The 18,716-nt window shown below is 50.6% G+C and overlaps 14 protein-coding genes across 14 annotated transcripts; 7 read left to right on the forward strand and 7 right to left on the reverse strand.

Moving 5' to 3' along the window:
- Positions 1–519: 519 nt before the first annotated feature.
- Positions 520–1,889, forward strand: BCR37DRAFT_377846 (pyridoxal phosphate-dependent transferase). The gene has a single exon (XM_040868908.1). It carries the CDS (start codon positions 656–658, stop codon positions 1,838–1,840), a length of 1,185 nt encoding a protein of 394 aa, XP_040726717.1. The 5' UTR covers positions 520–655; the 3' UTR covers positions 1,841–1,889.
- Positions 1,890–2,037: 148 nt separating this feature from the next.
- On the reverse strand, positions 2,038–2,265 carry BCR37DRAFT_336199 (CCAAT-binding transcription factor (CBF-B/NF-YA) subunit B-domain-containing protein; the record flags this gene model as incomplete). Its single annotated transcript, XM_040867218.1, has 1 exon — positions 2,038–2,265. A coding segment is annotated over one exon (228 nt), but the record flags the coding sequence as incomplete, so codon positions are not given.
- Positions 2,266–2,496: 231 nt separating this feature from the next.
- BCR37DRAFT_254937 (dolichyl-di-phosphooligosaccharide-protein glycotransferase subunit) lies at positions 2,497–4,048 on the forward strand. Its single transcript, XM_040866664.1, has 2 exons — positions 2,497–2,728; positions 2,773–4,048. The coding sequence occupies exons 1-2, from the start codon at positions 2,572–2,574 to the stop codon at positions 3,951–3,953; spliced, it is 1,338 nt and encodes a 445-aa protein (XP_040726719.1). The 5' UTR covers positions 2,497–2,571; the 3' UTR covers positions 3,954–4,048.
- Positions 4,049–4,108: 60 nt separating this feature from the next.
- On the forward strand, positions 4,109–4,651 carry BCR37DRAFT_377849 (cytochrome b-c1 complex subunit 8). The gene is made up of 3 exons (XM_040868909.1): positions 4,109–4,164; positions 4,211–4,409; positions 4,475–4,651. The coding sequence occupies exons 1-3, from the start codon at positions 4,143–4,145 to the stop codon at positions 4,524–4,526; spliced, it is 273 nt and encodes a 90-aa protein (XP_040726720.1). The 5' UTR covers positions 4,109–4,142; the 3' UTR covers positions 4,527–4,651.
- BCR37DRAFT_377850 (cytochrome oxidase assembly protein-domain-containing protein) lies at positions 4,558–6,137 on the reverse strand. Its single transcript, XM_040868910.1, has one exon. It carries the CDS (start codon positions 6,067–6,069, stop codon positions 4,612–4,614), a length of 1,458 nt encoding a protein of 485 aa, XP_040726721.1. The 5' UTR covers positions 6,070–6,137; the 3' UTR covers positions 4,558–4,611.
- A 75-nt stretch (positions 6,138–6,212) lies between these two features.
- Positions 6,213–7,343, forward strand: BCR37DRAFT_377851 (SCA7, zinc-binding domain-containing protein). The gene is made up of 2 exons (XM_040868911.1): positions 6,213–6,846; positions 6,889–7,343. Exons 1-2 carry the CDS (start codon positions 6,291–6,293, stop codon positions 7,140–7,142), a joined length of 810 nt encoding a protein of 269 aa, XP_040726722.1. The 5' UTR covers positions 6,213–6,290; the 3' UTR covers positions 7,143–7,343.
- Positions 7,344–7,560: 217 nt separating this feature from the next.
- Positions 7,561–7,746, reverse strand: BCR37DRAFT_377853 (uncharacterized protein; the record flags this gene model as incomplete). The annotated part of the gene is made up of 1 exon (XM_040868912.1): positions 7,561–7,746. A coding segment is annotated over one exon (153 nt), but the record flags the coding sequence as incomplete, so codon positions are not given.
- A 363-nt stretch (positions 7,747–8,109) lies between these two features.
- On the forward strand, positions 8,110–9,834 carry BCR37DRAFT_254942 (uncharacterized protein). Its single transcript, XM_040866665.1, has one exon. The coding sequence runs from the start codon at positions 8,300–8,302 to the stop codon at positions 9,707–9,709; it is 1,410 nt and encodes a 469-aa protein (XP_040726724.1). The 5' UTR covers positions 8,110–8,299; the 3' UTR covers positions 9,710–9,834.
- A 549-nt stretch (positions 9,835–10,383) lies between these two features.
- Positions 10,384–11,242, reverse strand: BCR37DRAFT_255022 (uncharacterized protein). Its single transcript, XM_040866666.1, has 2 exons — positions 11,129–11,242; positions 10,384–11,073 (listed from the first exon to the last, which is right to left on the reverse strand). The coding sequence occupies exon 2, from the start codon at positions 11,024–11,026 to the stop codon at positions 10,559–10,561; it is 468 nt and encodes a 155-aa protein (XP_040726725.1). The 5' UTR covers positions 11,027–11,073; positions 11,129–11,242; the 3' UTR covers positions 10,384–10,558.
- Positions 11,243–15,246: 4,004 nt separating this feature from the next.
- Positions 15,247–15,714, reverse strand: BCR37DRAFT_377859 (uncharacterized protein). Its single transcript, XM_040868913.1, has one exon. The coding sequence runs from the start codon at positions 15,659–15,661 to the stop codon at positions 15,254–15,256; it is 408 nt and encodes a 135-aa protein (XP_040726726.1). The 5' UTR covers positions 15,662–15,714; the 3' UTR covers positions 15,247–15,253.
- Positions 15,715–15,843: 129 nt separating this feature from the next.
- Positions 15,844–17,172, reverse strand: BCR37DRAFT_377860 (nucleophile aminohydrolase). Its single transcript, XM_040868914.1, has 3 exons — positions 16,383–17,172; positions 16,002–16,338; positions 15,844–15,956 (listed from the first exon to the last, which is right to left on the reverse strand). Exons 1-2 carry the CDS (start codon positions 17,007–17,009, stop codon positions 16,213–16,215), a joined length of 753 nt encoding a protein of 250 aa, XP_040726727.1. The 5' UTR covers positions 17,010–17,172; the 3' UTR covers positions 15,844–15,956; positions 16,002–16,212.
- On the forward strand, positions 15,853–16,182 carry BCR37DRAFT_345355 (Tim10/DDP family zinc finger-domain-containing protein; the record flags this gene model as incomplete). The annotated part of the gene is made up of 2 exons (XM_040867619.1): positions 15,853–15,956; positions 16,002–16,182. 2 exons carry the CDS (start codon positions 15,853–15,855, stop codon positions 16,180–16,182), a joined length of 285 nt encoding a protein of 94 aa, XP_040726728.1.
- A 7-nt stretch (positions 17,173–17,179) lies between the features above and the next one.
- On the forward strand, positions 17,180–18,325 carry BCR37DRAFT_255325 (proliferating cell nuclear antigen). Its single transcript, XM_040866669.1, has 3 exons — positions 17,180–17,336; positions 17,378–17,769; positions 17,818–18,325. Coding segments are annotated over exons 1-3 (792 nt in total). The 5' UTR covers positions 17,180–17,334; the 3' UTR covers positions 18,216–18,325.
- BCR37DRAFT_391674 (mitochondrial distribution/morphology family 35/apoptosis) lies at positions 18,302–18,590 on the reverse strand (the record flags this gene model as incomplete). The annotated part of the gene is made up of 2 exons (XM_040871034.1): positions 18,302–18,324; positions 18,368–18,590. 2 exons carry the CDS (start codon positions 18,588–18,590, stop codon positions 18,302–18,304), a joined length of 246 nt encoding a protein of 81 aa, XP_040726730.1.
- Between the last annotated feature and the right edge of the window lie 126 nt (positions 18,591–18,716).

Here is an 18,716-nt window from a genome sequence, read left to right on the forward strand (position 1 = left end):
TTTGTTCCCATTTATCGTTATAACTTGAACCAGCCTTGGCTGATTCTAGCTTCGCTGCAACAGGACTTTGCTTGTCAGGATTTGGACGCTTCCTTGAAGTCGACTTTTCCAAGCTTCTGCCTGAGCTAGAGCCTGAAGCCCTTCCAGCCGCAGCATTGGGAGCCGAATGTCCTTCAGGGCTAGCCAACAGATTGAGAAGCAGGGCAAGCAGAGATACATAGGTCGTGATGACCCATAAATGCATCTTGTGTCCTATAAGAGGTGGAAAGTTTGAGGACCAAGCGTATCGTGTTTCAACTGCATTTCTTGATGCGCAGCGCGGACACGACTACTGGTGTTTCGTCTCACGCGAGAGTTTGGCACCACATGTGTGAGGCATCCCCCTGATCTGCGCGATTTACGACGAGTGAGGTAGCATCATGTGACTTCACACCAATATTGGCAATTCCTTTGCCAGACTTCCTAAAACTATGCACGTGCGATTTTTAATGTTGTATACTTACTCCTTTACTGGACATCGACTCCCCATTTCGGTCGAGTTGAGCGGAATTTTCAACTCTCCATCTGAAGCTTCATCCGATTAAATTCAAGCGACAGCAGCGACGAATGCCATGACGCCAAGTGAAGTACATCACTGAGTCTCTCAATACCCAGGATGCCGACCAGAGAAGAGATTGTCAACTTTGGAGCAGGTCCTGCGACCTTACCGACAGCAGTCATGCAACAAGCTGCAAAGGACCTCGTCAACTACGAAGACTCTGGTATGGGTATTGGCGAGCTCAGTCATCGTTCATCTACCTGCGCAAACTTGCTGAAGCGTATTCAAAAAGATCTTACAACGCTCTTATCGATTCCAGACACGCACAGTGTGTTGTTCATGCAGGGTGGCGGCACTACGCAATTTTCAGCGACAGTGTACAACATGCTTGCGTATTGGATTGCCAAGGATGGGAGCGCTGGTGGCCAGCGTATCTGCGATTACCTCGTGACGGGCTCTTGGTCTGCCAAAGCTGCTAGCGAAGCGAAATGTCTAGGCGCCAACATCAACGTTGTCACAGACTCGCGGGCTTTAAGCAACAGTGGGAAAGCGTTTGGCGACCTAGCAGCCGCAGACACATTTCAGTATACGCCGAAAGACAAAGCTGCATTTGTGTGGTATTGCGACAACGAGACGATCGATGGTGTTGAGTTTCCTGGGTTGCCTGAAGGTGTTGATCCAGATGTGCCACTGGTATGTGACATGTCGTCCAATTTTGCCTCACGGCCAATTGATGTGTCCAAATACGCCGTCATCTATGCTGGTGCTCAAAAGAATGTCGGTCTTGCAGGACTCACTGTACTGATTGTCAAGAACGAGTTTATGCAGCAACGTGCGGAAGCAGACGCTCAACGTCAAGCTGGTGCGCAAGTGACACCGATCATGTTGGATTATCAGACGATATGGAAGAATGACTCGTTGTACAACACGCTGCCCATTTTCACGCTCCATGTCACGGGCCTGGTCTTCGCGCATCTGCTTGCAGAGGGTGGGATTGATCATCTCGAGCGTGTCAACAAGGAGAAGGCTGCACTGCTCTATGGTGTGCTAGATGCGGAGGAATCGATTGTTGTGGTTCCAGCAAAACATGTACGAAGCAGGATGAATGTGTGCTTCAAGTTCACAGGTGCTGAAGCAGCTGAGCGAGAGTCTGCCTTCCTCAAAGCAGCAGAGGCGCGAGGAATGGTGCAACTCAAGGGACATCGCAGTGTGGGTGGACTTCGTGCTTCGTTGTACAACGCCATCAGTCTGGTGGATACACAAAAGCTGGCGAAATGCATCGAGGATGTATGTCGCGCATAGCCAGTAGCTCAAGAATATAAACTAAGAATATGAAGAAAGAGGGCCTGCGCTACAGAAATGCTTGGGAGGAGGTATCCAGGTTAGACGCCATCATGCTTGATATCTGGCCTGGCGTATTGAAGTTCTTCCACTTCAGCAATCGGGGCAGGCACGCGTACTTCGTCTTGCAAATGCTGTTGGGGCCCTGTTCCCGCCGCTGCACTTTGATCTTCTTGCTCCTTGAGCGCCGCGATTTCCGAGGCCGTTAAGAACCGACCACTTGCGCCTCTCGGCCTGCGCATGGCGTGTTTATGTCGTGACTCATGCAAGTATGGCTTAGCCTTGAGCGCCTTGATACTTTCTTCGAGCTTCGCACGCGCTTGCCGACGCTTGAGGATGCGATGATACTGCTTTGCGTTGACAAAGAGCGGGTCGTCCTCTGTTGGGCCTAGTTCCTGCTCATTATTGTTGTTGTGGTCGAGTGTGGGGCTGTTGTCGTTTGTGTGATGAGCATGCGCATGAAGGCCCGCCTGTCCCTGTGCAGCCTGGCCTTGATGCTGGTAGTAGGCATATGTATCCATGCCTTGCTGGCGGTCTGAGGCTGTCTGGGCCTGCTTATTGACCCGACTGTCCTGGTCTGAGGGTGTCGAAGTGCAGGGAAGCTGTTTTGTGTGCGGTTGCGCCTTGATTCTTGACACGACACCAAACCTGACCAGCGACCTACTCCTCCATCTGCCCTCAGTGCACCTGCAATGCGGCTGGGAACCTCAGTCTCAGGGCTTGTTGCAGCAGCACTCGCAGGGCTGGCTGCTGTCTCTGCGAAATCAGCTGTAGGCAACAGGCTTGCCGTCATATTGGACGCAGGCACACCAAAAGACGACTACAGCGCATTCTTTGGCTCTCTTCAGCGTACATCCAGTCCTGATACACAAGAACAATCACTAACTAGACAGAACGCGGCTTTGATATCCACTATGCAGAGCCAAAGAGTGACTTCAGCTTCTTCCACCTAGAGGAACGCGCATACGATCACGCCATCCTCTTCCCACAAAAGTCAAAAGGCCTGGGCCCTGAACTCACTCCGCAAGCACTCTCTCGCTTTGTAGAGGCAGGCGGAAATTTGCTCATTGGCGCTTCGTCCACCATGTCCCCTGCAATCCGTGACTTTGCACGCGAATTGGGGATCGAGTTGGCGGATCGTGATAGTCTCATGGTGGACCACTTTAAGGCGGACAAGGAGGCTAAAGATGACAAGCACACGACATTGTTGCTGGATGGGTTCGTCAAGAGCCCCATCTTGTCGTCTGAGGTGGTGAAGGGTGCTCCCGTCATCTTCAAGGGAGTCGGTCATGCACTTGGCAATAGCCCTCTTTTGCAACCAATCCTACAGGCAGACTCAACAGCCTACTCATACGATACAAAGGAAGAGTTTGAAGCTGCCGAAGCACCATGGGTCGCAGGCAAGCAGGCCTATCTTGTGAGTGCGTTGCAAGCACGCAACAATGCACGCGTCGTCGTGGCTGGCAGTGTTGACTTGTTCTCTGATGCTGCGATGACGCGTATTATTGGAGGCAAGCAGGCTGGGAATGCCCTCTTTGCGCGTGATGTTACGCAATGGGTCTTTCAAGAGAAAGCCGTCATTCGTGCCTTTGGCTTGCGACATGCACTGGCCAATACGACGTTTGAGGAAACATTGCCATCCATGTACCGTGTCAAGAACGAAGTGGCGTTTGAGATTCAGATGCAGCAATGGAAGGACGATCGATGGGTGCCGTACACAGCAGCTGATGTGCAGCTTGAGCTGATCATGCTGGACCCATACATCCGCGCCAATTTGGAGGTTGCAGGGACGACGACGGAGGCGACGCGCTACATAAAGACATTCATGCTACCAGACCACTATGGCGTGTTTCACTTCAAAGTCAACTACAAGCGTCCTGGACTCAGCTATATTGAAGAGCGTCAGCAAGTGACTATTAGGCACTACAGGCACGATGAGTACCCGCGCTTCTTGTCTGCTGCATGGCCATACTACGCCTCAACAGCAACGGTGATCGCTGGCTTCTTGGTCTTTTCTGGCTTGTGGCTCTTCAACCAGCCGACTGCCATGCCTGATGTCAAGAAGGCTCAGTAGTCCAAGTCTTCTACTTTTTCTTCGATGCATCTCTGCTAGCCTCCACTTCATAGACACTTTCCACTAGAGGCTTCTACTGATTTTTGATTCTTGCGTAAGCGAAAATAGTCACGTGCATTTCTCGAAGACGGCGGAAAGAGCGCAAGAGACGTCGACATCAAGCAAGAACAACTCAAAGCACAAGCAATCATGGGCGGAGGACACGGATACAGTATGCTTCCATGCTGCTTGAAGGCACTATGCTAACATCCCTCCAGTGGGCGTCTGGGGCAACTTTGGCGGCCCCAAGCAGAAAGGTATGGCAGAGTATGCCATTTCACCACTCCGACAGCGTGCCTTTGCCGGTGCTTTGAACGGTGCCATCTTCAATACCTTCCGTCGCACAAAGTCGCAGATCCTTTACTTTGCACCCCCCTTCATTGCGGGCTATTACCTCTACACATGGGCTGGTCAGCGGTATGTTTTTAATTCTTTCGCTGTTTTGCAGCAGCTGGGTATTGAGGCAATAGCTAACATGACAGCAACGAGTATCTCAACTCCAAGGCCGGTCACGCCGAGTTTGGAGACCATTGATTCATTCTCAAGCATTCGTGCGGGTTCCATAGTCAAGTCATTCAATACTACGCATGGGATCAATGATCAATGATCAAATCTATCTCTATGACGATGCCTGCATGACTCCAGCGCGTGCATTAGCCTGCTGCCTTGCCACTTTCGTGAATGTCATGGCCGATCGTGTCGCTGCGGGTACTCTCAATTTCGCCGCCAAGACCACCACACCCGTCAATACAGCCAGTGAACCTGCTTGATGCGCTGCTGCGAGTGGTGTTGGTACGAGATACCAAAGAGTGGTGATGCCGAGTGTCGCTTGCATGGACACAAGCCCTGCCATCCATGCTGCACCTGTTGTGGCCGTCTTGGGAAGTCTTCCACGACGCGCACCGAGGATGGCAAGGGCAAGAAGTCCCCAACCTGCCGTGAACGTCGTCATTGCCAGTATCCTGTGATCAAGCTGTGCAAGGACCGGATTCTCAAACATATTGTGGATCCAGACTTTGAATTCTGAGGGTGCCGGTTCTGTTGATGCGAAACCAACACGCGGTGCACCTAGACTAGGCAGCGTACGGTCCTTGAGTTCATTGATGGGTGGAATGTAGCTGTTGCCCATGTATGGAAAATCATTGTAAATGAGACCCGCATCGAGCCCAGCAACGAATGCACCTGAAAGTGCGGTCAAATAGGTGAGTGCACCAAAGGCCAATACGGCGCGTTGGAAGATAGGCAAGCCCGTGAGTGCTTTAGGTGTAGCTTGACCAAGTGCTGGATTACTCGGTGCCAAGAGTGTCAATCCCGTGTGCAGCATACTGAGGTAGACCACAAAGGCTGTTCCTAGATGTGTGGCAAGTCGGTATTGAGAGACACGAGGTGTCGTAATGTCCTCATCTAAGCCAGATCGTACCATCCACCAGCCAATGAATCCTTGAAAGCCAATCAACGAAGCAATACCTGCTAGCTTCAGCTTGAAGCGTATCGGATAGCGTTTGGTGGCAATCAAGGCAAGTGCAGGAACAGCAAAGACGAGTCCAATCGTGCGACCCAGTTGACGATGCGACCACTCCATATTGTAAATGAACTTGAAGTCTTCTAGCGACAAGTCGGCGTTCAAGATCTTGAATTCAGGAGATTGCCGATACAGGTCAAACTCGGCCTCCCACTGCGCTTGATTGAGAGGTGGCACCGATCCAGTGACGGGTTTCCACTCTGTAATAGACAGCCCAGATTCGGTCAGACGTGTCAGGCCGCCGAGTACGACGATACTATAGACTAGGCCAGCGGTGCCGAGCAGCCAGTACCCGACTTTGCGTCCAGGCTGCTCAGTCTTGCCATCCTCGACATGAGCTTGTTTCATGAGCGGATAAGCATCCTCTATCCGCTTGAAACCTGAGGGATTCGCATTGGGTGCAACGGACGCTGAAGGATCTAGCGTTACAGCAGCATTCAAGCGAGCCGTACAAGGCGAGAAGAAGCGTGCACGAATACAAAGAGCTGGTGCACGACTTATTGTGCTTTGGGCGAGACAAGGCGCCCTTGCTGCTCTGCAGAGGGATTTGAGCATGAGCGTAATAGTCTTACTCTAGGTCAATAGTGAGCAAGCTGGAAGAGATCTTCGAGTATGTCTTGTAGCTGCTCAAGTGAATCTGCTTACATTTCAGACTTTCTGAGCAGCGACGTTGGGAGGAGCTCACACAAACACCACATCAACCACACAAGCCCAAGACAAGTAGCTCCATTGCAAAGTTATCCCTACCGCTTATCTCATAGTCTATTCTGAGTCCCATGTCTACGAGTAGTACTCCTCTTGCAGCTGGCAAGGCATTCGCCAAACCCAAATCAAAAATGGCGCGCGATGTAAGCGCTGCGGGGTCTGATGTTGAATCGCTCGCCAGTGTCGCGTCTGGCATGACGAGCGCAAAGAAGGCAGCGCAAAAGGCTACAAAGAGCGCAACGGGTAAGCCAGCAAAAAAAACAACAGACAAGTCAAGCGCCAAGAAGCGGAAAGCGCAAGCTGCTGGATTGGATGATGAAGGGAGTGTTGCTGGCTCCGAAACCGCGGGAGGTGCGCGTAAGGCGCCACAAAAGACACAAACGAGCATGGAGGGTACGGTCAAGAAGGAGAGTAAGAAGGCGAAAAAGTCGGAAGCCAAACCCAAGGGCCCTGTGGATGTCGAGAGGCAATGTGGTGTGCCGTTGCCGCAGGGTGGACTGTGCGCACGCAGTTTGACGTGCAAGTCGCATTCAATGGGGAGCAAGCGTGCTGTTGCTGGTCGAAGTCAGCCTTACGACATTCTCTTGGCGCAATACCAGAAAAAGAACCACGCCAAACTATCACTCAGTACGATCGATCCTCTTTCGTCTACCAGTGCTAACTTTACAGAGGCAGCAGCCGATCAAGCCTTTCAAGACACAGACGAGGGCAACCTGCCAGTTGACTCGGATGAGGAAGTGGCGGCTGTCATGGAAGCCATTAGCCGCGCCACTCAAAAGTCAGCACAGATGAAGGCTCTCATGCCGGTCCGCCGCAGGCATCGGTTCCTCAAGATGCGGGAGCTGATGAGTACTGCGCTGCGGCCAGGACAAAGTGGCAACCTTCCAAGTCATGGCAAGTTCATTCCTTTTCAGTGCTCCTAAACATAAGCATTCTTGCCATATGGAGGTCTTGCCTATCCTCTGCGCATTCTTCCCTTCTATCTAAAGACTTCAAAGCCCTGTACAAGTCTCTCTGCAAAAGTCAATACAGTATTTACGGAATACATGTGCGCACTGCAGACAGGAGACATACAAGGCAACAATCGATGAGAAAAATAACAGCATGTCGCCCTGCACATCGTCATTGGAGTATTTCAATTCCTCAATACCTTGTGCACATGCCTTTATGCCCCATTGCCCCTGATCTGCGTGCGCTCTTGTCGTAAGCCATGGGCCCACTTGGCGCTGTCGCTTTGTCGACCATGAACTTGAAACACAGCTCACATTCCAGACAGATGATTGTTCTTGACTTCACCACACTTTCAGGCATGCAGCTTCAAAAGATGTCCGGCTGATGCCACTCACGCTGACATGATGAATCGCTCTCCTTCTGCAAGACATCCGGCCCGCTCCATTTTTCGCGCCCACTCAACATCAGTGGCACACGCACGACTGCAATTACATGTGACATCATATCACACGAGGCACCTGCATGCGACGGCTGGGTAGCAATGCCTCGCATATGCGAGCCCGCAGGACGCATGCCAAGCGACACATCCGAAGCAACATGGATGGGATCGTCGCTGTATAATGCCTCACTGGCTTCCGTCTCTCAGGACGATGATGGCATTGCATCGATGAATTCCCATGCAAAAGATTTACGGCTTGTTGAAATCGTCTGCCACGCTGAGCCATCTTGACCAGAAATTGCAGCCCCATAAATTTGCCTGGCTGATGTCACTCATCCTAACATGGTGGATGGCTCTCTTTCTGCAAGGCATCAAGCCCTGGCCGTGGAATGATCAATGCCTTCTCAACATCCGGAGCCTGCGCACAACTGCAAATAAATGCAACATCATGTGACGCATGGCGCCTGAACGTGAAGTTTGGGTAGCAAATGCGAGCCGGCAGGGGACAGTGACACGTTTCAAGCAATGTTGATGAAAATGTCGTCGTCTCATGCCTCATGATGTTGCATCTCTGAAGATGCTGATCTTGCCGCATCATTGTACCCCCATGTAGAGGTCACTCTCGCTTGACTAAATCGTCTGCCTCACCTTGAGGCCTCTTGTCCGCCAATCTTACACGTCATTATCAAGATGCAGCTGCGATGGCACGTCTGGCCTATGCCAATCAAGCTCGCATTGTGCTCACTCTGCATGGCTCTCCTGCTGTATCATCTTGCTGGAGCGCCTACGAGGTCAAAGGGAAAGTCAATCGGTACATTTGAAACAAAGGATTCGAACAAGGAACAACCTCCGATTGAGGGCGCTGCGCCTACATCGACAGGCCAAAATGAATTCATTTCTCGGTCATTCACGAGTGAATCTGAGCGCGGATGCTACGATATGATTCTAGTCATTGAATCGTTCGCTCCGCGTCAGGTGGATCCAGCGACCTGCGGTAATGCAGCAGCCCTCGAAAAACACGAGAAAAAATGCAAAAGAAGGTGCAAGGCTGCCGCAGAGCGATACAAGGAAGAGTTCTTTCGCCCGGCAAGGCAGAAGACTTTTTTCGTGCGTGACTCATGTCTACAAAGCGACAAGCTTGCAGCGGTCATCCAAGATGACGCATTTTTGCAACCAATTGGCTCCGACTCCTGTACCGTTACTTGTGCCTGTAAGATATCCAACCAAATCAGAATCAGAATGCCTGTGATCAAGTCAAATGGCATCAAGTTTGTTGTCACTCCGTTCAGGAGCAAGATTTTCTGGACTGCCAGTCGAGAGAAACCAGTGGCAATTGAAGGGATACCCACATGTCATCCAGAAGATATGGTTACGCGCTGGTCACTATCAGGATTCAAGACGCCGGACTTTCCTGAATGGAAGAGCAGGTACGAAGTCATCAAACTCAACCTACCTTGCGATTATATACAGTGGGGTGTGACGTGCTACTGTTCGAACCTTGCGAAGGCACTTGGTGATTATCGAAAGCACAAATTCAGGCCTTCGTTCTGCGGAGAGAGACCTGTACTCCAAAAGCAACCATCACAACGTGCGGGAAAATCGAAAAAGGCTCGGGTCGATTCAGCCGCCAAGGGACCTCAACCTGATGATTTTGCAGGGCCTACAAGACCAACTGAGCCAGGATCTCAGAGATCGTCAGCCGCCGTCATTGGAGGTCTTGATGATTTTGATGATCTTGCGGATACTTCACAGGTCCTAGATTTGTTCAGGCCCCTTTGGGATATCCAGCCGAATGAAAACGGTGTACCACAGTTTCCACAACAAGGCGAATGCTCCTACTATGCACCTTTGGAGTCTGACCAGTGTCAAGCATCTCATGATCCTTCCGCAACTCGGCCAGATCAATACATGGGTCAGTATTCAGGCAACCCGCGTACAAGCTATGAGCAGCAGCAGTGTGGAACATCGACAAGTTGCAATCCATCTGGATCTCTATTGCAGAAACGCCAAGAATCAAAGCGGGACGAAGGCGTTGCTGGCAGTAGGTGTACTCCTGGCTCCGGTGCTGTCCATGAACAGCGCCCTGCTCCCTTCATCTGATGGCGCTGTTCGAATCGCACTTGAAGTTCTTTTATCTCTTGCGACTCAGCCGACAGGTGATGTACGCAGCAATTCTGAGAACTATGTTTGTAGTTTCAATTTAATATCCATTCGAAGCTTCAACCACGTTTGACCGAGAATCTCATTGCGATTATGTATTCATGCTATGGCGTTCGAAATGGACTGTTGCCATCTGGACTGGTCGATGATCATTGGTCAGAGGGTGAGGTAGCTATAGTTGGCATCTCATCTGAAGGATGATGCGACATGTCTCGACTCGAGATGTCGAATAGCCTCGACACTAATTCAATGCTTCAGCGTTATGTCCTTCTTTGCTGGTGGTGGTGACAGGGACAGCTAAGTCGGGAGCTCTACCGCTGTTGCTTACGCGGAAGGTGACCTCGGTATGGTTCTGAACCTCTTTCAATGGTATACGCTGCGATGGCTTAATGCAAAGGGCTACTTTACGATTATAATATGCATAGGCAATGCGTACCATACCGATTACATCGGCAGAGTCGATCACGGGTCTAGTGATCGCTCCTAGACACAAGCATTTTTGCTATAAAGAAGCCTTGCTCATTCTCTGAGCATTCTGAGCCCGATGTGGAGGCCTCCAGAGCCCTATACCACTCTCATTAAAAGTCATTGCATGTCAAGGACTGATTCCTCTTGATTCCCCTTTCCGAGTTCTATCCAGTTGCAGGCCTTTGCTACGTCTCGCGCTACTCCCTTCTGCACAATCACAACCTCCGATCAAGTCTTCTCTGCTCGGTATCATGGAATTACTCATTCAGCATCTCCAACAAGTTGCTTCAGACTGCTTGTCGCCCACTTGGAAGCCAAATTTCATTTTGGCACGCATCTGGTCTGCCGTACTGTATTCAAAGTCGGTGCTGCCACAATGGAAGTTCGTTCTCGATCGTTGTCCAAGGCTAGCGGCCTCGCCTGGCGAACTCCAGGCTCACAACATCTTGTTGTATTCAAATATCTAACGGTCAGATGGCCTGACGGGACGGGTACAGCAGGCTGCCACACAGTATCACACGATAAGATTGTCCAGCCTACCCGCGAAGGTCCTGAGAATGCTTGAATTCCGACGAGCTTGCAAAGAGCATAAGGGCTAAGAGGGTGCCAAACCATGGTTCGAGCAGCCAAAGCTTGAGGAGCGAGAATCGCTTGTCGGAGGTTGGGCAGTTCGAGTTGGTTAGCACGGCGGAGCTGATTCATATCGCTGGCCAAGGCATCGACCTGATGATAAGAGTGGTGCTGGTCACTGGCCACGATCTGATTGACTTCTTCGTTTGTCATACCCATGGGAATGACTGAGTGAGATTACATGACATGAGTAGTACCGGTATTGTCTGTTGTCCTAGTGTGAGAGACTCTGGTATAGATTCACCAAAGTGTCGTGCCTACCCGAGCGCCTGTCCCCTCAATCTGCAGACAGTGATCGTCGACGATGACTTGCAATTGACGACAGAATGAGATCTTACTTTTCATTCCGAGGACTCAGCGAGGACATGCTCAGCTTCCTTCTTGATTGGATGATGCAATGGTAAGATCATCGACTCCTCCGTCATCTTCGAAGGAGCAATAATCAAGTTGGAATGGGCGATATGCTTAGTTGCTGCTTTGGTACCCTGATGGAGACGTTCAAGTCTTGATGACGTTTCAGGCGCAACTACAGCCAAGATGCCAAGTCACTCTTTAAGCATTGAGCTCCTCATAAAGAACACTTTTGAGTTCCACTGGTCTCTTGAGGCTCACTCTGCCTTTGACACTCTCAAGGAGTCCTCTACGTCTGCTCCGAATCTCGTCCACTTCGGACCCGACAAACTTGTCTGCATCAAGACAGACGCCTCCGGCTCCCAAAAAGGCTGGCAAGTTTCACAAGAGTCCGCTGACAGCTTGATGCGCTCTGTCATCTTCTTCAGTCACACCTTTGTTCCTGCTGAGATCACCTACCAGATTGACGGCTAGGAAATGCTCGCGATCGTCGCGGCCTTCAAGACTTGGCGTCAGTTCTGGAAGGTCTGCTCATCCCATCAGCAGATGACACGATCTATCACAATGACAAGATGTACGTTCTTGACGGCAAGTGCTCATGCTCTCGTAGCTACGACAACATCAAGAGTCTACATTGGCCGGACGCCGATTTGACGGCGAGCTTTGTAGGCTTCATTCACGACGATACCTCTGGCCTGGCATGAGACCTTAAGTGAAGCAAATACGTGCGCACCTGCGACTCATGTGCACGCGCTACGGCAAGTCGACGTGATGCCTATAGCAAGCATTCCACTTCCGCTATGAGCCACGCCATGGTCTGCTATCTCCTTCATCTCTAAGTTCTGACAGTCACTGTTCCTCCACTTTGATACACAAGTCAAATCTCTTTCGCCAACTGCCTATCAACCCCAGCATGATGGTCAGAGTGAACGTGCTGACTTGGTACTCGAACAGCTTCTGCGATGCTACACCAATCACACCAAGACAATCGGTGTTCCCTTCATCCTTCAGCCGAGTTCTGCTACGTCAACCACAGGGACACCATCAAGACATCTTCTGACCTGGCTGAGCTCGGCTTACATCTCTTCATTCACCTCATGACTGCTCGCTCAATGTCTGTTCACGACGAGCTCCAGGACCACATGAAAGATACACAGAACAAGTACAAGGAGCAAGTCTATGGCTCTCGACTACCAGTTCTCTCAGCGTTTCAACCTTGCAGTCGAGTTGGCTACACGCCCGCCATTATCGTACGTGTGATCGACCATTGCCAAAGCTCGAGTTGACTCGCGCCAAACCTTTCCGCATGACACATTATATCAACAACACTGCCGTCAATATTGACCTTCGACGCAATATTCTCATTCAGCCTGTCTATTCACCTGATCTGCTCGAGCCTTACAACGGATTCATTAGTGATCTATCTCGTTCACAGCCTCGGACCCCTCCTGCATAAATCAATGTGCACAGAGAACGGAAAGCTGATGCCGTCGTAGACTGCAAGCTCGACGAGATCAATGGAAGTGACTCGTGCATTGAACAAGCCACAGCGACGCTCACAATCACTGGACACCTGCCGAGTCTGTCTACGCCAAGATGTCATTGCCTGCCCACAACTTCCATCAATTCACACCCACTGCTCCATCGCCACCTTTCTCGCATCGAGGACGACGCGCTAATGTGAGGGTCGTGTCCTGGATTGAACCATGATGCTGCTTTCAAGTGCTCAACAAGCTCCTACAGACATCTTCAGATGACTCACAGGCCCATCGCTACATCTTTGCGCTGTTCCCATGAGCACAATGCTCGATCAAGCCTTCTCTGCTAGAATCATGGGATTCTCCCGTTCAGCGTCTTGAACAAGCTGCTCTCTCTCTCTCTCCTTTAGCTTCAGACCCTTGCCCCAAATGCACACCTCATGAAATTTTTTCGTGTTTGACTCGTCTGGCTCGACTTCAGTCACACTCGTTGGGGCGTGGACCTTGTTTTTTGCCGTACTGCCTGATCCCTCGTCTAATGAAGATACAAAGGTAACCTATCTGGTACCTTGTGCTTCATTTGATAGTCTTGTGCTTCGGAACGATCCTCTCTATCTACCTCCGATGTTGTCTAGTGTCTTTGAAGTGGACTAGGTCTGCTCTGCCTAGTTAACTCTCAGCCAAGTCGTTATGTTGCCGCATTTTCGATGGAAATGTGCCAGGAGACATGCGAGGCGACACTCAATGAGCAAAAGCGACAGCATGTCGCGGCATTGTTTCCCCTCTTGTCCTCATTGGAGTATGCTAAATTTCCAAATTTGTTGCGCACCTGCCTTTATGTCCCATCGCCCCTGATCTGCATGCATTTTTGTCGTGAACGATCGGCCCACTTGGCATTGCCGCCTTGCTGGACAGAGACCTTCAAGCGTAGCTCATGTGTTCGACAGCTGATTCTTGTTGGCCATCATCAAATATCTTCAGGAAGGCAGCTACAAAAGCACCTCCAGCTGGTGCAGCTCATGCTGACATAACGGGTGGTTCCTCCTCCAAAACATTCAGTCCACTCCATATTTTGCGCCATTGCAACAACGAAGCCCCACGCATGATTACAGGTGAATGTAACATCATATCACGCGAGCCGTCTGAAAGAGACATTTGGGTAGCATCATCTCGCGTTTGCAAGCCTGTCGGACTCAAGCGAAGCGACACGCTCGAAGCAACGTGGATAAGACCTGCGTTGCTTATGCCTGATTGTTTGTAGCCGCCAAGAGGCTGATCATGTCGCATCATGAAACCCCATGTTCAAGTCTCTACCACTTGTCGAAATCGGTTGCTTCACGGCGAGCCCTGTCGAACGCCAATCTTACACGTCACCATCAAGATGCAGCTACGATGGCACGTCTGGCCTATGCCAATCAAGCTCGCATTGTGCTCAATCTGCATGACCCTCATGCTGTATCATCTTGCTGGAGCTCCCACGAGGTCAAAGGAAAAGTCAATCGGTACGTTTGAAGCAAAGGCATCCGATGGGGGACAATCTTCGCATGATGGCGCTGCGCCTACATCGACACGCATAAATGGACCTCAAGTCGACGTCAACTACTGGTTTTATCAGAAAGATTCTGATCGCAAATGCTACGATTTGACCCTTATCATCTCATCAGCTTCTCCAAAAAAAGTGGATTCAGCGACCTGCAGCATCCCAGAAGCCTCACAAACAAGCAAGCAGAATTGCGCAGCTTCTTGTTCGCAATCCAAAGAAGATTATATGCTAGGTTATTTCGCTCTATTCAAGGCACAAAACCAAAAGGTACGGTCCGGGGTCTGCCTTCAAAGCGACAAGGCCAGTGTAGTTGCAACTGATGCCTTTCAATTCGAAGCCGAATTACAAATCGACCCGTTTACCTGTCAGGTTTCTTGTTCTTGTCAGATATTCAACAAAATCAAAGTCAGAATGCCTGTGGTCAAGTCAGGTACAAAGTACTTTGCTGTTTCTCCACTCTACAGTAAGGACTTCTGGAAGGACTCACAGAACAGCCCAGGGCGCTATGGAGACGAGACAAACACTTGTCATCCAACAGATATGCTGAGCAAATTGTCAGTACCAGCTTTTACACCGTTGGATCCACTTGCAATTGTTTGGTTGAGCAGGTACGAAGTCACCGCGGAGAGGACTCCTTGCGACCAAATACACTGGGATCAAAAGTGTTTTTGCAAGAAGGCATATGTTAAATGGACGGAGCACTATTTCAGGCCTTCGGCTTGCGAAGAGAAACCTGTACCAGAGTCCGAAAAACCACCATCACAACGTGGAGGAAAATTGAAAAAGGCTCGAGTAGATCCAGCCGCCGAGGGACCTCAACCTGTTAATGCGAACAGCCATTCGTTAGACGGCACTACAGCGCACATTACACATCCTGCAGGCCCGACAACCTGAACTGTGGCAGGATCGCAAGAGGCCTTTTCCTCCATCTTTGGAGATCTTGGTGATCTAGCCGGGTTTTCTGATTTTTACAACGAACTTTCGTTTGTCCAGCCAAATGAAAATGGTATGCCACTATGTGTTCCAGACGGATGTTTTTACTCTCCCCCTTATCCTTCTTTGGAGCCAGAACAATGTCAAGCATCTCATGGCCCTTACGCAACTCAGCCAACCGAACACACAGGTCAGTATTCTGGAGATCCACATTCGACCTATGAACAGCAGCAGTGTGGCGCATCGACGAGTTGCAATCCAGCTCATTTTGGGCCTTTCAAGAAAGGCCAAGAAACAGGGCGCAACGAAGGTGATGCTGGCAGTAGGTGTGCTCCTGATTCCGGCGCTGGCCACGATCAGCGCCCTGCTCCTTTCATCTGATGGCAGTATCCGAGTCATACTTGATGTTCTTTCTGTCCTTTGCGACTCAGCCGAGTGGTGATGTACGCAGCAATTCTGAGAACTATGTTTGTAGTTGCAATTTAACATGAATTCGAAGCTTCAACCACATTTGATTGAGACTCTGATGGATATGCTTGCGGTTTGATATTTATGCTATGAACTTTCGAACGGACTCTTGTCATGAGCCTTGAGGTGGTTGACATCCCATCTGGTTGATGTTGCGACATTTTCTCGACCTCAGACAACGGACCCGAGACTACGCAACAAGCTTCAGCATCATGTCTTTCTTCGGTGGTGGTGCCAAGAACAGCCAAGCTGTGAACCCGCAAGCTGTTGCTCAGGCGGAAGGTGAACTCGATATGATCATGGATCTCTTTCAACGGTATGCGCTGCGCTGGTTCGGTGCACAGGGCTAATTTACGTGCAGGCTAGGCAATGCGTGTCATACCAAGTGCATCAACAAGACCTATCACGAGTCTGATCTCAATAAGGGCGAGTCTGTGTGTATTGACAGGTGCGTGGGTAAGTACTTCGCCACCAATGTCAAGATTGGAGAGAAGCTGCAACAAAAGATGGAGCAAGGCCAATCGATGGGTATGGGTATGTAAAGGGTTCGTTGATTTGAGATCCTAAAGATACTATGATGTTTCCTCTTCCTCCTTCATGAGTCCTTCTTTCTTGAGCAAAGCGTCGATCTCCGTTGCGGACCAGATGCGGTGTTGTACTTTGCCTTGTGCATTCTTGCCGACTGTTGCGAATTCCACTGTCTTGTTAGCGCTTGTGATGGAATCATGAAGGAGCGCATACCCTTCTCGCTAGAGAGCGTCGTGCTGTCCATTGTTTTGCTGAGCACCTTGACGGCAAGCGCACACGCCTGCTCCAGATTCATGTCTGTGTTGTAATCCTGCTTCAAGAGAGACTGTGCCGATGTGTTGTTTGCACCGACACTGGTTGCCTTCCAGCCGCCATAGTTACCGGATGGATTGGATTGATAGAGTTGAAAGCCGTGAATCTTGTCGTAGCCGGCATACACAAAACTGACACCGAATGGCCGCAGTCCACCGTACTGCGTGTAGCCTTGCTTGAGGTCGCATAGTTTCCTGACGAGCTGCTCGACGGGCATGTTTTCATTGTATGTCATGAGGGACTGTTGGGCAGCTTGACGCGCATAGTTGATGAGGATATTGGCATCTGCAGTATAGCCCGCGACACCGCAGAGGATATCGTCGTTGAGGATGTAGATCTTCTCTGGTGAGGTGTCTTGCTCGAGGAGCTTTGAGGTGACCTTCTTCTCACTGGCGAGGACGACGCCGTCTGTGCCTTGGATGCCTAGGACTGTGCCTGCGTGGGAGATGGCCTGCATGGCATATTCGACCTGGTAGAGGCGGCCTTCTGGGGAGAAGGTTGTGACGCGGGAGTCGTACCTGCGTGCCATGCTGGGCTATGCTAGGCTATGCTGCTATACGGTATTGCACAACAGCACTGAGAACAGCACAACAGAGTAGCAACTTACTAACGAGCAACGACACGCAGAGTGGCCGCGTCATTTCCCGAATTTCCCTCTGCTGGCATTCTGGGAATTTCTGGCTGCTGGCTGGCTGAACTTCTGGCTGGCACTCTGAATTCTGGCTTCTGGCATCTGGCATTGTGCTGCTGTGCTGCCAACTCGCCGCTGCAATTGTGTCGTCCACAACGCGAAATGTAAAGACGCGACAGAGGGCACCACCACCTCCTACTACTCCCCCATCCAGACTTCCCAGATGTGTGTTCCTTCCATATATATAAGACCCATACTGACTCAAGGCTCGAGGCACGACTCGCCCAAGGCGCAATCCTCAAAAAAGTCCTCGACTCAGTCAAGGAACTCGTCTCTGATGCAAACTTTGACTGCTCAGACGCAGGCATCTCCCTCCAGGCCATGGACAATTCCCATGTCGCTCTTGTTGCATTGACCATGAAGGAGGATATGTTTGAGCCATACAGGTGTGACCGAAACCTCGCACTCGGTGTCAACCTCAACTCCCTCTCCAAAGTCCTCAAGTGTGCCCTCAACGAGGATGTCATCACCCTCACTGCTGTCGATGAGCCAGACAAGTTGACCCTTCAGTTCGAGAGCAGCAAGACGGAGCGATTCTCCGAGTATGAACTCAAACTCATGGATATTGACCAAGAACATCTCGGTATTCCAGACACCGGTACGCGCGCAACACCTTGCCCATCACACAAACAAAAGCTAATCACAGAATACCAATGTACCGTACAGATGCCCTCTGCTGAATTCGCTCGCATCACGCGTGACTTATCCGCCATCTCCGAGAGTGTCAAGATTCAATGCAACAAGGAAGGCATCACCTTCTCCTGCGAGGGAGACATCGGTACAGGTTCCGTCACGGTCAAACCAAATGGTGGTATTGAAGATCAAGAGGGATCCGCAACAACCGTTGCGTTGTTGGAACCAGTGGCCTTGACCTTCTCACTCAAGTACCTCATCAACTTCACAAAAGCAACACCACTCTGTTCGAGTGTCAAGCTATGCATGTCGGACGAGATTCCATTGCTGGTGGAGTATCAGATTGGTTCGGCTTCCAGCAGTCTCAAGTTCTTCTTGGCGCCGAAGCTCGGTGATGAAGACGATAGCTAGAGTCGTACATATACCATGAAATAGCATGAACTGGGGTGAACGCCAAAGAAGTGCAATCGCTATGCATGTCTACAGCAAGTTGTGGCCTACTTTGACTTCCACCTGCCGCCTTCATGTTAGCCTACTACACATCCATCGACAGAGACACATACCATCCTCAAACGGCGCCTCCCGTCTCGCTTGCTCCAACAAAGGTAGAATCTGCTTCTCCGCCATCGCCTTCTGTACACACGCCTTGTAATCAATAAACAAGTCCTCACACTCATTCAAGTTGGATTTGCCCGCTAGAAACTGGTTCGTGTACCAGTCGTTGAAGCACTCATCGTACTCCTTCTTCAACTTTGTGCATTCTGGGCCACCTATACTTGCACTCATCTCGCTTTTGTTGCTGTCGTCGTCGCCACTTTTGACGTCCTACTTTTTTTTTTTATGATCAAGACACCCGATACAAGCAACAAGTACAAGCGGGAGAAGGGCTCAGTCGGCTTAGTGGGCGTCGTA

Source organism: Protomyces lactucae-debilis, assembly GCF_002105105.1.
Source record: "Protomyces lactucae-debilis strain 12-1054 chromosome Unknown BCR37scaffold_5, whole genome shotgun sequence".
In the NCBI taxonomy this organism is placed as follows: domain Eukaryota; kingdom Fungi; phylum Ascomycota; class Taphrinomycetes; order Taphrinales; family Protomycetaceae; genus Protomyces; species Protomyces lactucae-debilis.

What these genes read in the sequence shown, in the direction of transcription:
- BCR37DRAFT_377849 (XM_040868909.1), top strand. Translation starts at nt 4,143, where the DNA reads ATGGGCGGAGGACACGGATACA. An exon ending in GGGCGGAGGACACGGATACA is followed by an intron (nt 4,165 to 4,210) that starts GTATGCTTCCAT and finishes ACATCCCTCCAG; the next exon opens with TGGGCGTCTGGGGCAACTTT. An exon ending in TACACATGGGCTGGTCAGCG is followed by an intron (nt 4,410 to 4,474) that starts GTATGTTTTTAA and finishes CTAACATGACAG; the next exon opens with CAACGAGTATCTCAACTCCA.
- BCR37DRAFT_254942 (XM_040866665.1), top strand. Translation starts at nt 8,300, where the DNA reads ATGCAGCTGCGATGGCACGTCTGGCCTATGCCAATCAAGCTCGCATTG.
- BCR37DRAFT_377850 (XM_040868910.1), bottom strand. Translation starts at nt 6,069, where the DNA reads ATGCTCAAATCCCTCTGCAGAGCAGCAAGGGCGCCTTGTCTCGCCCAA.
- BCR37DRAFT_377859 (XM_040868913.1), bottom strand. Translation starts at nt 15,661, where the DNA reads ATGTTAAATTGCAACTACAAACATAGTTCTCAGAATTGCTGCGTACAT.
- BCR37DRAFT_254937 (XM_040866664.1), top strand. Translation starts at nt 2,572, where the DNA reads ATGCGGCTGGGAACCTCAGTCTCAGGGCTTGTTGCAGCAGCACTCGCA. An exon ending in ATTCTTTGGCTCTCTTCAGC is followed by an intron (nt 2,729 to 2,772) that starts GTACATCCAGTC and finishes CTAACTAGACAG; the next exon opens with AACGCGGCTTTGATATCCAC.
- BCR37DRAFT_377851 (XM_040868911.1), top strand. Translation starts at nt 6,291, where the DNA reads ATGTCTACGAGTAGTACTCCTCTTGCAGCTGGCAAGGCATTCGCCAAA. An exon ending in CCACGCCAAACTATCACTCA is followed by an intron (nt 6,847 to 6,888) that starts GTACGATCGATC and finishes CTAACTTTACAG; the next exon opens with AGGCAGCAGCCGATCAAGCC.
- BCR37DRAFT_255325 (XM_040866669.1), top strand. An exon ending in TCTCGGTATTCCAGACACCG is followed by an intron (nt 17,770 to 17,817) that starts GTACGCGCGCAA and finishes AGCTAATCACAG; the next exon opens with AATACCAATGTACCGTACAG.
- BCR37DRAFT_377860 (XM_040868914.1), bottom strand. Translation starts at nt 17,009, where the DNA reads ATGGCACGCAGGTACGACTCCCGCGTCACAACCTTCTCCCCAGAAGGC. An exon ending in CGACGCTCTCTAGCGAGAAG is followed by an intron (nt 16,339 to 16,382) that starts GGTATGCGCTCC and finishes GCTAACAAGACA; the next exon opens with GTGGAATTCGCAACAGTCGG.
- BCR37DRAFT_377846 (XM_040868908.1), top strand. Translation starts at nt 656, where the DNA reads ATGCCGACCAGAGAAGAGATTGTCAACTTTGGAGCAGGTCCTGCGACC.
- BCR37DRAFT_255022 (XM_040866666.1), bottom strand. Translation starts at nt 11,026, where the DNA reads ATGGGTATGACAAACGAAGAAGTCAATCAGATCGTGGCCAGTGACCAG.